Source organism: Pezoporus wallicus, unplaced genomic scaffold (genome assembly GCF_028554395.1).
Source record: "Pezoporus wallicus isolate ANWC-B61680 ecotype Strahan unplaced genomic scaffold, APGP_CSIRO_Pwel_v1 scaffold_2584, whole genome shotgun sequence".
NCBI lineage: Eukaryota > Metazoa > Chordata > Aves > Psittaciformes > Psittacidae > Pezoporus > Pezoporus wallicus.
Window position 1 is genome coordinate 6,931,988 of NW_026642851.1, and position 13,835 is coordinate 6,945,822.

The 13,835-nt window shown below is 35.9% G+C and overlaps 1 protein-coding gene across 10 annotated transcripts in view; it reads left to right on the plus strand.

The window, feature by feature from the left end:
• The window catches only part of CACNB2 (calcium voltage-gated channel auxiliary subunit beta 2), a 261,734-nt gene that overhangs the window by 229,005 nt on the left and 18,894 nt on the right, over positions 1 to 13,835 (plus strand). For 7 of the 10 annotated variants that reach the window (XM_057432548.1, XM_057432557.1, XM_057432558.1 and 4 more), the window contains 4 exons: positions 2,665 to 2,798; positions 6,151 to 6,231; positions 6,529 to 6,587; positions 9,629 to 9,738. In XM_057432548.1, coding sequence (XP_057288531.1) covers positions 2,665 to 2,798; positions 6,151 to 6,231; positions 6,529 to 6,587; positions 9,629 to 9,738 — 384 coding nt within the window. Of the gene's footprint in view, positions 1 to 2,664; positions 2,799 to 2,943; positions 2,964 to 6,150; positions 6,232 to 6,528; positions 6,588 to 9,628; positions 9,739 to 13,835 lie in introns of all 10 variants that reach the window. The other 3 variants (XM_057432550.1, XM_057432551.1, XM_057432556.1) reach the window with 1 other exon arrangement.

The window sequence follows — 13,835 nt, forward strand, 5'->3', positions numbered from 1 at the left end:
GTGTTGCAAGTTAGAGCATCTGAAATGCTATAATATTCTTTTGTATCCTAAAAAACACCTGGACATGGGTATATTTCGAGATTGTTGCAGAGAATTTAGGGGCAAGAGAACAGATAGCATACTTACGCTACCAACTGACTTGATTTGCTAGCCATCTTGGCTAGCCATCCTGGCTATCGTTTCATTGCACTGAATTCCTTCTTCAAACAGTTGTTTTCAGAAATACGTTTTTCTGGAGAAAGAAGGAAATCTGGTAAAGTTTGTTCTGCTACATGGCAGATTTGAGAATATCTATGAATAGTGTACATTCTGTGCACTTAGCTTATCCTGTGATCTTAAGATTTCGGGTCTGCAGTATTTATATTTTTGTTTAAGGCATCCCAAGAAGGGTGAAAGAAGCCTAGTTTGTGACTAACACAAGGACTCAGTTGACTCTGAAGTACAGTTCAATTATTCCCAGGCCTCCTCATTTTGAAAGTATAATAAATGACTGATACATAAATTATTTAATGAGTCAAAGAGATTTTAGCTGAATAAGTTAACCTCATTTTTTGACTTTGAGTCAGGGATTTTATTTTGTTTTTTCCCAAATGAAAAAAATCAACCAAACAAAATACAAACAAGATGAAGAAACTGAAAAAAAAATACCCCAAATTAAAAGGAGGCACATAGCCATTTAAATAATATTATATTGATATAATAATCAATCCATATGGTCCTTATGGGCCTCCAAACAGGGTGAGGATAATAGTGAAAATTACTTTAAAGAAAACCCAATGAACTAAAGATAATTAACAGTAAAAGAACTGTCACAGAGGGGATGTTACATAGCGTGAAGACTGAGATTGAAAAAAGAATATATTGATATCTAGCTGATCTAATACTGCATTTCTTTTTTACAGGAAAAGCTTAACAACCCTCATTTTTCTTTTCTGACGATTTTAGTTGATCATTATTATGCCTTATTATGAGTGATTTATAGCATCTGTGCTGGCCTGTAGTCAAGAAAAGATAATATGTTCTTTTTATACTTATGAAGAGGATGAAGGAACAGTGCTGCTAGAAGAGAATGTTATGTGATTTCTGTGGCTGTTTTTAGGAGCAGCAATATAGAAACAGGTTGCGGATCTACTCACAGGCTTTCCTGGCAAAGGCAGGCTGAAAGGCACAGTTCTGAAACTCAAGGATTGTCGGGCTTCGTGGCATTAGATCTGTTGATAATTTCAGGGGGAAAATATACTTTACTCAAACAGAAGAGATCACTGTCCCAAGTGCCCCTTAAATCATCAGCTGCATGTAAGCTTGACAGAAATATTTATTTGTTGCATAATTTAATAGCACATGCCGCTGGATTGGTTGATGTCCCACTCATCAAGCATCTGAAAGCAGGTCGCTGAGGTGGTTTCATAATAGTTTGCAATGATTAATTATGGGTTTGGATAAAGTCAATGCAAATGATAGTGCTTACAGATCTATTTAGAGTTAGATTCAGTTTGACATAATGGCACAGCAAAATAAGAATGTGTTATGAGAGCGTATCACGAGGTGGGTAAGATCTTCACACAACAGAGTGATGTTGTACAGCCTGTTTGTGGATCACTTTTGTTCATTATTGGTTTCTAAAGACAAATTTAATACATAAGATCAGGATTGAGCATTGTAAACAGGAAAACCTGTTTGTTTTGTTTCGCAAGTAGTTAGCAGGTATCTTTTGAACTCAACAGTCAGGATAACATGGCTTTGCATTTTGAAATGCATTTATTTCTGAGTCCATGATGCTGTTTACTTAAACTGTTCTTACTTGCTAAAGAGGGTAAATATTTTCTATTCATGATTTAAGTATTGTGTGCTCTATATTATTTTGGGGTAGAGGTTGAACAACAGTGGTTTATTGCATTCACTTCCATTTTGCCCTGCCTACATCCTCACTCTTTAAAACAAGATCCAGGTCTCTGAGGCAAGCTGGGATCTATTTCCTCTTTTCTGCTACCCATTCTTCTTAGCTTTCACTATTAGTAGGTCTGGTTTTGTTATTTCTAATAAATGTATCTTATGAGTACTGTGCTTTTTTAGTTAAAATTGCTAAAAATGCCAATTGTGGTCCACCTTGATATGTAGATGATACTGTATCCAGACTGATTTTGTTTTCAAAAGTGATTTTTCTTCTGTTTCTCAATCTCCTATGGACATACAAGTGACATTTCAAATTTCAGATGATGATACCCATTTTGAATTAGTGTTCATTGCTTTAAAGTAATTTAAATGTTGTTGACCAAGTTCTCTTGTTTACACTGGAGAAAATCTTATCTGTTCCAGTGAACTAGTTTGGATTTACTCTGATGTAACAGGAACAGACTTGGCCATTGCTCAGTTTTGTGTAATTCTGGGTATATCTGATGTAGCTATGTAAAAGGCGATCAGAGGAAAATGTTACAGTAGCTGTCAGATTGCCTTCTGTCTTCTAATCCTAATGTACTGCACCTTTGAATTTTTCCCTTTGTTTTATTGTGTTGTGCACTCATGGTTGATTTTTTGATTTTCATCTCTTTATTTATTTATTTATTACTCTGGACAGTTTTGTTTCTCTTTACCTGTTATTTCCTTTTTAACCTACCTTTACTTTCCCTGTCATCTGATAATTCTGAATTGTTTGTCTGTATATAGCTATAGACATAGATGCCACTGGCTTAGATGCAGAAGAAAATGATATTCCAGCAAACCATCGCTCCCCCAAACCCAGTGCAAACAGTGTAACATCACCCCACTCCAAAGAGAAAAGAATGCCCTTCTTTAAGAAGGTAACACGGACTTCCAAGCTCCCATCTGTCCACCTGCTCACCTGCACTGCGTCACATTTCTTAGTCCTGTTAACTGTCTGCGTCTTTGACAAGCCAATAACATGCATGCTTTGTTGTTCTTTGTTTCTTTTCCATGCTGCTGTAGCTAAGCAGAAGCAGAAATCGGTAAGTTTATATCAACATTACCTGTGTTTATCCTGCCACTGGCATCATTAGCATTATTACCCCAGATTAATGATGCAGCTGTTCTAGAATTAAGGTAGAAATGTATCTAGCTGTTAGTGGATTCAGTACAAGAAAACAAGCAGTGCCAAGTTCAGCGCATCCATGAAACTCTGTTACAGTAGTTATCCTTTTTGATGGAATAATAGAACACACTTGGAAGGCCACCTAAAAGTAGAGAGAAGTGAGAAATGTATTTCTAAGAAATCCATATAATGCTTCTCTCTAGGGCATACTTATTCTTTCCATCTATCTTTTTCAAGCTTTTTTCCCCTATAAATCAGTCTGTTAAAGTCATTACTGGAATCTAATCAGATACTCAGATTATACTTAGAAAACAAATAGTCAAAACTGTTATATTATTAATTTAGTCAGTATTTAAACTTGTGATTTGCTGGGTGCAAAATCTGCAGGTGAACAAGACCAGTGGAAAACCACAGACTTGTTTTAACGGTTTGCTTTGAGCTTTTCCTGTTGTCATGTATAAATTACCAGCCAAATGTTCTCGCCATCCATCACTGAGACTTTTTTAGTAGCTCAGCTATTGGAAATGGTACTGGTAGTTCCCAGGAGAGCCAATGTCTCTCCATAGATAACCCAGATAACTACAGAATTATGCAATTGGCATCCTGTTACAGCAAAGTGTAATACGTTTCTAGGATCTTGGCTGGAATAAGTTATAAAGACGTTAGGTAGGAGCCAAACTATGCAGCAAAATACCACATTTTTACTCTTTTAATTTTAATTCTTTAGTCTTCATAGCTCTTATTAATTTGTTTTAACCACTTAAATCTACAGATAACAACAGACTATTATAGTGATTATACACAGTTCCCAGTGACTCTATTGCCTGTGCTGTGGATGCTCTCATGTTTAGTAAATAGAACTTCTCTCTCTCTCTCTTTCCTTTTTGAACTCTTTCAAATAATATTGGATCCTTGTCATTTCCAAAGTCACCAGTGTTTGCTTCAGTAGGGGTTGTTAAGTACCATGTAATTCCCAGCCCACTATGGAAATGAACAGCAGTTTCTTGCTTCTGAGTAATTTCTTACTTAATCATATTAATAACCAACTATAAATCATAAGGAAGAATAATACCCCCTTGGATGTGGATGGTGGCTATTCCTATCTCTCTCTGCATTCTTTCCTCCTGTACCGGAATCAATACTGGTTATAGTAGATTTGGTAATAGATTTACAGTAAATACTGGGTGAGCATCCCAAACTAACCTGCGTAGTCAAATCACTAAGTAAAAGTCAAATGCTCACTGTGCTAGTTTTTATTCCAAGTTCATATTTGAATTTAAATCTGCAAGTGAAAGCGGTATAGCTCAGTGGCAGTCCCTTAGAAAATGTTAGATTCTGTAACACTAAAGAACTTTAATGCTTCCATTAAATAACTTTTGCAGTTTTCTGCTGACAGCTTCATTATTTCAAACTGTACAGATTAGAGAAAAAAAATGCCTCTTTCAACAGAACAGATTTTAAAAATAGCCCATATTCCATCAAATAAGGTAATTTCTGTGCTCTCCCTCATTTTTATATAGCTGATTAACTCTTAGCTTGAATACCTTCAGTTGAGTCAGCCACCTTAAGACAAAGATCTGTTACATCAAGACAGTCATGCTATAAGCACTTACATATCTGCAATGAATTTTTCTTAGGATCTGTCTCTGATTTGCTTGTCAGGTTATTAGTAATGTTAGCAAGAACAGTGGAGGGCTATATTTTGATAGTGTCACAGCATAATTGCAGGGTTTTGCTTTGAAATGTGTCAAGTCAGATTCTGCAGTGTGTGTAATAAATTCACATGCTTATGATGCCTTGGGCACTGGTATTCATTCTTATGTTACTAATTATCTGGTTAAGCTACAGGTAACTGAAAATAAGATAAATATTGTTGAAAAACATTCACAAAAATGTTTTCCGTGTGTTTGTTAGACTGCTTTAGACTGCTGCTTGTGTAGCATTAAGTGCTGTCACTGTATTAATGTCCGTCTGTGTGTTTTTGTGTTTTGGATTGTATGTACTTATTTTAATGTTATTGTGAAACACCTTGGGATACGTTGAGTACTGAAACAATGAAAAATGGCTGTATTCTGTCATCTTGACTGATGTACTTGTGTGATGTAGGCATATGAAAAACGGATCTGGCGTAGATTTTTCCATATCATCCACATGTTCCTGGGTTTGGATTTCAATTGTTTTTTTCACCAAGATAAAGATAAACCAAACCCTCCCTTACAAACAAAAAAATGAGTTCTGAGAAGACTAATTTTTGGTGACATATATTGAATAGACATTTATTAAAGAAAAAAAAACAGTTTGTTTATATTTAATTTTGATAGCAATATATTTTACAATCTTTAGAAGCAGGCAATCTTTTTATCTTTGTATTTTAAAATACTTTCTTATAAATTGTGCACAATACATCAGTAAGCAGTTAGTATCATACTAACAGAATTCATTCTTGGATCGTAACAGCAACTTCCCAAGTGGAAGGATTGTTAATCCAAGCTCTCTTTATGAAAGTTTTCCAGAAATACTAACTTGGTCAGTCATTATTGTGATTTCATTTGCAAGTAAATTGCAGATGCAAATCTTGAAGACAGACGATGAGTGCTCCTATGGGAATTTGCAGTGGTGTCACAATGCTTTGTCAAGCAGTGGGCAGATCTGAACATAAAAAGAGATGTGTTATGCTTTTCCCACCCCTTTTTGTTTTATTTTTCTCTTGCACAATTTGCCTACATTAATATTCTGCTGGGAAACAGGTGTCACAGCTCTAGAGTCAATCATTTCAAATCATTAACTGTTGGAATAACCTTTTCAATTTAACAGTTAGGAGCTATGGCGTGGGACATGTGAATATCTCCAGAATAAGTCTTTGTAGCTATCCAGAGTAAATATGAAGATAGTAGGAGAACTAAACATCAAAGAAAAGCTTTCTCAAAAGAAATCCCTGAACCTATTAAGTTCTTATCTTGTACTACCAATTTTAGGGAAAAGTTAACGAATCCGTGATTCCTGTATTGGTGACATCACTGGAAATTCAGAGCTCCTAATATTGTGAGTAATGTGTAACACTTTCTTTAGGTGCTATGATGCTGAAAGCTTTTTCTGTTTTGCAGACAGAGCACATCCCTCCCTATGATGTAGTGCCTTCTATGAGACCAGTAGTTTTAGTGGGACCTTCTCTGAAAGGATATGAGGTAAGTGATTGTGTGAATGATTTTATTTTGCCTTATTTGTATTCAAATGTTCAAAGGTAGTTAAGCTGAATAACATCATTTATATCATAGACAAAAATCTAGACAGGTTTTACTTCTACTAGATAGCTGCTTATTAGTATTTCATTTCATATCAGAATTCAAATTAAGAATAAATTACATTCCAATACTAATATTCATATATATGAGATTTACTGTCAATTTAGTATGTATTATAATTAGCATTAAGTAGTATGAATTTCTCATGTGATTATTAATAGGTTGTTTGTTTGCTTCTAGGTAACAGATATGATGCAAAAAGCATTGTTTGATTTTTTAAAACATAGATTCGAAGGGCGGTAAGTACTTTGCAATGCAAATCTACTTGAGTTCAAGTCCTGTTAGGTATTACCAAGAAATAATGACATTCTTTTTGTAGAAAATTAGTAATGACAGCTAATTCCTTTATCAGTGGACTGTAGTGTGGATTGGTAGATTCCTTAGCAGAGCACACTGTGGCTGTTTTTGCATTGGGAAGTGTTGAGAGTGGAAAATAAGATGTCTTCTTCTTGATGACTGTGATATTCACACTCCAAATAGCTAAATATTTATGTAAAGGCTTAATAAATATGTAATCTTAAAATACTCTTTTGCTTAAGTATTTTTCAAGTGATACCTCATCAGCACTTCCTGGGTTCTGTACAAGCTGACAAGGGCCACCATTCCTTCTCAGCTCTGAGTTTTTACAGTGGCATCTAATCTGGAAAGAGTGATACAAGATTCAGACTATCTAATGTATATGACTATCAAACCTTTTGTCCCCCAAGATGGAAGCTTGGTTTGACAGTGGTGCTGGACTCTGTAATGGGAAGACTCAAAAGGACTGCTTGGGGCAGGCAGTCCCCCACATTGCTGAAATATATCACCCCTGGTGGCAGACGGGCTGCACTTTGCTGGATTTTGTTCTGAGTGTTGTTACAGCCTGTTCCCCCTAGGCAAGGTCCGATGAGATTTGTATTTGAGCCTCCAGGCATTACTGTGGTACAAATGTTAAATGATGATCCACCTCTAAAAGCAGTGGCATGTTCTGTAATTAAAATGTCACTGACCCATGGACCAGAGACATCAGGTGCATTCTCCACATGTGATTCTATTCTTGCTGGATCAGGCTTCAGATTAGTATGTGCTAGTGGGTTGATGTTTGGGAGGAAAAAATTGAGAAAACGGGAAGGTCTTGTTATAATATCTGTAACTTCAGTGAATGTTCTATTCCATTTGGAAGTGGGCAGAGTGGTAACACCATTCTGTCTGTCTTGGTGCTGTCAAACTTTCAAGAGGGAGCTTGAAGTTTTCAGTCAATAGTTTCATCTCCTTAAAATACGAGACATTGTGGTTTTAGCTATTGTGTTTTCTTAGCCAGAGTGATGGTGTTGATACCAAACCACTTAGTAGTCCCTCTTTATATTAGTCAGAGTTGTCAAATCTTAGATAAGTACCTTCAGAACTGGAAGTTTACAAAATAATGAGTGTTGCAAGCAGAAAAAAAAAATATGTCTTTATGTCTTGAAGTATTTTAAAGCATATCTAATATTCAGTTGCAGATCCAGTTGTGTGAGGGTAAATCCACAAATGTGGATGTTTCAACACAGTTGATGTCTATAGTAGCAGATTTGAAGCATACCAAACTAAAGTAGCAACCTGAATTGGTATTCTAGGTCCTCAGCAAATCTGTACAGGAGATTCTAAGATTCATGCTCCTGTTTTCACTGCCACTCTGCTGTCAAGCTGTCCCCGCTCTCATTGCAATTGTTCCACTATATGAACATATATACCTTTTGTTTTGAAAGTAGGCTGTTCTTTCTCATGTTATAAATCTCAAAAGACAATAAAATTACCTTTAAAAGATATTAAAGTTTCTTAAAATGAAAAGTAGCAGTTTTAGATTGCTAATTCTAGCTTTGTTCAATATACCATAATTGTATTTTAAAAAGGGAAAATTATGTTCTGTTGCATGTAGGAAGGAAGACTGGAAGAAAAATAAAGGAAAAAAAAAAAGCTGTAGAAGTTTGTAGTCTTCATCCATTAACAAATAAAGAGAAATAATGAGTACCTAAATTACATGTTGGATTTCATTTTGAAGTAATAGCATTATCTGTGAGGAGCTGAGCCAGAAATCAAATCCTTGGTTATGTTTTCAGCTTAAGTTAAATCATGCCTAAATTTCCAAAAAATTATGTTACTAATCAGTATTGTGCAAATAATTCTGTTTTTCTGTCTTAACTTCTGGCTTTTTTACATTTTGTGCGGGTTTAGATAAATATATACACATGTTGAGTTCACTGGGAAATGACCTATTTGGTTACATTTCAGGATGAACAGCATCTGACTGCTTGCTAGAGGGGAGCCCACCCTGTTCTTAGCAAATCCATTTCCGCCTTTTAAATTGCAAATAAAATCTTACAAGGAAGAACAAGGAAATATCATCTGTCTGATTTAAATCTCAGCACTGGAAAAATGTGACCCCTAAACCTCTTTAGGCCAGAGAGTCTGAAAGGGAATTTATCCAAAGGGTGCATTTTGACCCTGTAAAGCAAAACAAACCCAGTTAACTGTTTTCCTAGGAAGAAGAATATGCAGAAGGTTATGTAGGAGGTCACTGCAAACAACTTGAAGTAACCACTTCATTTTTGGCTCATCTTTTCTCACAAACACAAAACTGAGCCTGCTGGAGCCCAGAGATTTTATTTGCATGCTTCTCTATGGATGCAGTCACTGTTTTTATGTGCCCAGCATATTGCTGTATCTTTCTGGAAAATTATAGGTAACTCTTGCACTCAGTTAAAAAAGTGTGCTAATAAGCTGAGCCATAAAAATTAGAGTTATATGGCTGTACTGCCAAGCTGTACCTTCACATACCAACTCTGCATATCCTATATGTCTTACAGGTATGGTTAAATTAAGGCAGGTTGTTATTCAGTACCTTTCAAGAAATTAGTCAAAATTAGGGAAAGGCAAAACCAGCCTGTTCATACCGGGGGTACTGGTGCAAAGTCTAAGCATATCAGGCCTGGAGCCCCCAGGGAAGTCTTATCTTCTGCAGTATGTATCTGAGCTCCTGCTGCCTCCCTTCTGACCAGACGCATGTAGTTTTGCAGTCAATAGTCACAGTGCATTTAAGTTCTGTGGAGAAAGGAGGGTGTCTTACCAATAGTTCTTGTAACAGTATCAGTGAGATAAAGCTTCTTCTCTGTTCACATTGTGCAAAATATGCCGTGCTGATGAGAACTGCTTTTTTTGTTGTCTTAGCCATATTCTAGTGTTAAATGAGTCCCTTTTTGTCCCCACATCCCTGCAAGATAAATAACATTCTGTTCTATTTCACTGTATGTTATTTTTGCAGTATATCAATTACAAGAGTCACAGCGGACATCTCGCTTGCCAAACGCTCAGTATTAAACAATCCCAGTAAGCATGCGATAATAGAGCGATCTAACACAAGATCAAGCTTAGGTAAGTACCTATGACTATGCTGTCTACAAATTGGCTGGAAAGTATTCTACTCTCAGTTCATATGTATAAGCTAAAAATAGCCTTCTCTCTGCTGTGAGAAAATCATGATTCCTGTAATTCAGAAATCTTGGCAGGAGAAATCATTTTAAATCACTACCAGGTAATCTTCATATAGTACTGATTATTGGTTTGTCCTGCTTATGTTCAGTTTTCAGGTTTTGCTGTCTGCCTCAGTGGGAAGAGGTAGCCATCCATAAGGTACATAAAATCTGAAGAGGTGTTCTCCTCACTGAATAGAAGTGATGGTTTCAGAATACCTGAAATTATATGAATATTATTGATACTGTGCATGATCTTTGATAAGATTACTGGTAGTGATAGCTACTGACACTAGACCTGAAAACAAATACTAAATACACATTTTCTGAATTTCTTATCAGATTAAACTAATGCTGAGGTTGGTACAAAATATGAAGGATGGAAAAGAGGAGACATTGTTGAACTATATATCTAGGTTCATAGTATACGTATCTGTCACCTTACATGAGTCTTTTTGTACTATAGTTTGTCCAGTTATGTAAGTAATTAAACAGTTATTAGCCAGAAAGAAAAACAAACTTATCTGGGAAGATGTAACTATGTGTCACCACTCTCTGCCTTAAAAAGTTTGACTTCCCTTTATTGAAAACTTGCTTCTTAAAACCCTTGCTTTCAGCTATGTGGAAGCTGTGAATCTACTTGCAAGTAGCTTGATAGCTTCCAAGTATGTCTTATTTTAAGTGTTCAAATGTCAAAATGTAATGTACTGTAACAACATAATGAATGTTTACACACAAGAATATTCTTCTATATGTATTTCAGTCTTGTCACCAAGGTCTGTTTAATAATCTAATGAAAAGAAAAAGTGTCACTTGTGTTGAATAGAACTGAAAATTGGTAATAAGGGTATAGGTCATGCAGTCGTGGAACAAACATAACCATGGTGATTTATTTCCCAACCTGAACATCAAAGCGTGTGCAATTTTGTGCAATACTGCACAAATGTATTCAGTAATAAAAACTGTATAATCTTTTTCTTATACTAAAATATTTTCATCTACATAAAACAGCTATCATGAAAAAATTATACAGGAAAAAAAAATTATAAAAACTGAATGCAGCCTAATTGTATATAACTTTATCTCATAGAGAACCTTACCCTTAAGAATGTCAACACCTTTTCTTTGGGCTAAAGTATTTTCTTGATAGAGGTATTTAAAATGGAAGTTCTGACAGAACCTTGGTTGGAGACACCCAAATGCTGATTGCAATTATGAATATATATAAATATGTGGATAGATACGTCTCCTGTTTTCGTAACAGTCCTATTATTATTATCTGAAATTTCCGGCTATATGTCAGGTTTTCAGTTAGTTATAATTGTTCTAAAAATTAAGCGATTTATGAAAGAATTTTGAATTCTCTTGGGAAATATTTTTAGAGCAACTAGGTCATGTTAAAAGTGAAGTTAGGGCAAAAATTAATTTTACCCATGTTAAGGAATTCTCAAAACTTTTTTTTTTTTCCCAGAAGCTGTAATATTCCCATTCTTCTAATAATCTAACAGGGTTTTGAAATGTGGTAGTAAATTAAAAAGGATTTCAGTTGCATTGTCATTAAAATAATGTAAAAATTTGACCAAATTATTAGAAGCTGCCACTAACACATGCCAAGCTTTGCATATGAATTGCTTAAAGACTCAGCTCTCCCTGGGCAAGGTCCAGAAATGATGCTGAGCAGAACCTGCCCCAGCAGATCGGATCAGGGCAGCCAAGCAGAACTAAGGCTGGAAGATGCTCACCTTTCAGCTGTCAATCCCTACTTTGCTGTGCAGCATGAACGATGGAGTAGAAAGTTGTTTACTTTAAAGATGTTCAACTGGAGGAGCAGGTTAAGGGAGAAAGGCAAGTAGTCAAAATACATTATGGAAAAAGTTGGATATATGGGATGGAAGCTGGGATAATCGAACACACTGGTGAAGTACCTCCAAGGTCCATGCTCCAGACTTAGGGTAAACCATGGGGGGAAAAGAAACAGCCAGGAAGGAAGTCAGGATGGAAATGAAGTTGAGGCAGTGGGTTGGGAGGAAGACTGAGATATGATAGAACAACGTGGAGTCAGAAAAAGGAACTGCTTCTTTTTTGTAAGGTGATGGGAAAACCCTTGTGCAAGGCAAAAGATAGAAAATACAAGGAGTGTTACAGCCTGTTCCCTTGCTTGCCTGCAATGCCTACCTCATTTCTACTCAACGTAGAAATAGAGTCAGAATTAGAAAATATCACTGTAGACTGCTGGTAGGTGGCCTTTATGAGCAGTGGCTCATAAAGAAGGTGACAGTATACTACCACTGCGAGTACTTAACTTGGCTCAAGTCGCAGAGGTGAGTGGCAGTATCACACCATATAGTGGAATTTTTATTTTTCAGGTTCCATGATGAATTTGCTGTAAGTCAACAAAAAATGCTATTAAAAGAATATTATTAGGTTTAAAAACTCAAGTTGTGCAAAATAAAGGTTAGGAAGTAATAGAAGATTAACTGTGCAACTTCTCAGTATTTTTAGGTTATGTATGCTATGATTCAGTCTTTGGTTATGTGTTTGCACATTATTTTTCCACCAGTGCTTTGCCTTAGTTGTTGGGGTTTTTTTAAACATGAAAACTAATGTAGGGAATTGGAATTGCGTAGTGAATTGCTGTTTTGCTTGCTGTGAATCTTGTACAGTGAATGAGGCAAGAAATTTCAAACAGGCAAATGATGTTCTCTGAAAACACAATAGGACTTTAAATTTTGGGGCAGCAGGGCAGGAAATAGTGATTTGACCGAAACTTCATGTGGCATTAGGTCAGTCAGGAAAGATTTTTCAGATCCAAAACTGAATTCCTGATCAATATAGTTGATTCTGTGATTCTAAGATCATTTGTAGAAGTACTAAGCGTTGTGGCTGAAACTGAGATTCAGGCTTTGAACCTATCAAACAGTAATGTATGTTATTAAAATCAGCACATTGCATGGTAATGCACTGATTTGGAAAACACAAATGGAAAATAGGCAGTAATCTATGGACTACTGGAGCTACTGTTGGGTACCTTATGAAATACCAGCCTTATGGCATCTCATTCCCAAGAACTCCTTCCATTTTAGGCTCTCCTCTTTGCAGACATTTAACTGGGGAGCTATTCTTTTCATTCCCAGCCTTGTTCAAAGAATTTTTCCCCTTCTCTTGGATCAGTACTTGATATCACGTACAGTACAGAACTGTATCAGTAATGTCCTGAGTCTTAGTGCTGACTTCTAAAATGAGCTTCAAGGTTATGTTCCATTTTGGAAGAAAGAATCCCAAGAAATCAGGATTTCCTGAAGGATGGCTTCCATTTTCCTAGTCAGATGTAATTTTTACTAGGGTAATTACTCTGAAGAATCAGACTGTATTTCTAAAATCAGTCTGTATTTCTAAAATCAGTCTGTATTTCTAAAATCGACTCCCCAAAATTAGTGGAAACTTGTGATTATTCTATCTGGAAAATATAAATTCATCTTCTCACCTAACTGAAATGTTTCAAAGTGAAAAAACATCTTGTTGCATCAGTGAAATGCCATAACAGTAAGTTCTATAAAATAATTTATGTGAAAAAACATTTTGTTGCATCAGTGAAATACCACCACAGTAAGTTCTATAAAATAACTTATTCATTCTGTTTTTAGAAAAACATTAGAACAGTGTGCTCTAAATGAGATGTGGGACACATACTTGACAATGAAGAGAAAGTAACTGATTCAGTAGCTTTTTATCAGTTGACAGTGTATGGGGTTGTGTACTGATTGAAACAGCAGCCCTGCAGAAACAAGTTATGTTTCTTGTAATACAGACCACAGAAGGTTTGATTAAATCTTGGCATTTTCTACCTTATTAATGTTAGCTTTGCAACCAAATAATATTGTTCTAATACAAGTTTCAGTCACAGATAAATCATTGAGTCGGAACTCAGGTAACATTAGTTCTTTTCTAGTATCTGCAGTAGGTCTGCTGAGGGGTCCTGGGAGATGAATTCTTTCTCTA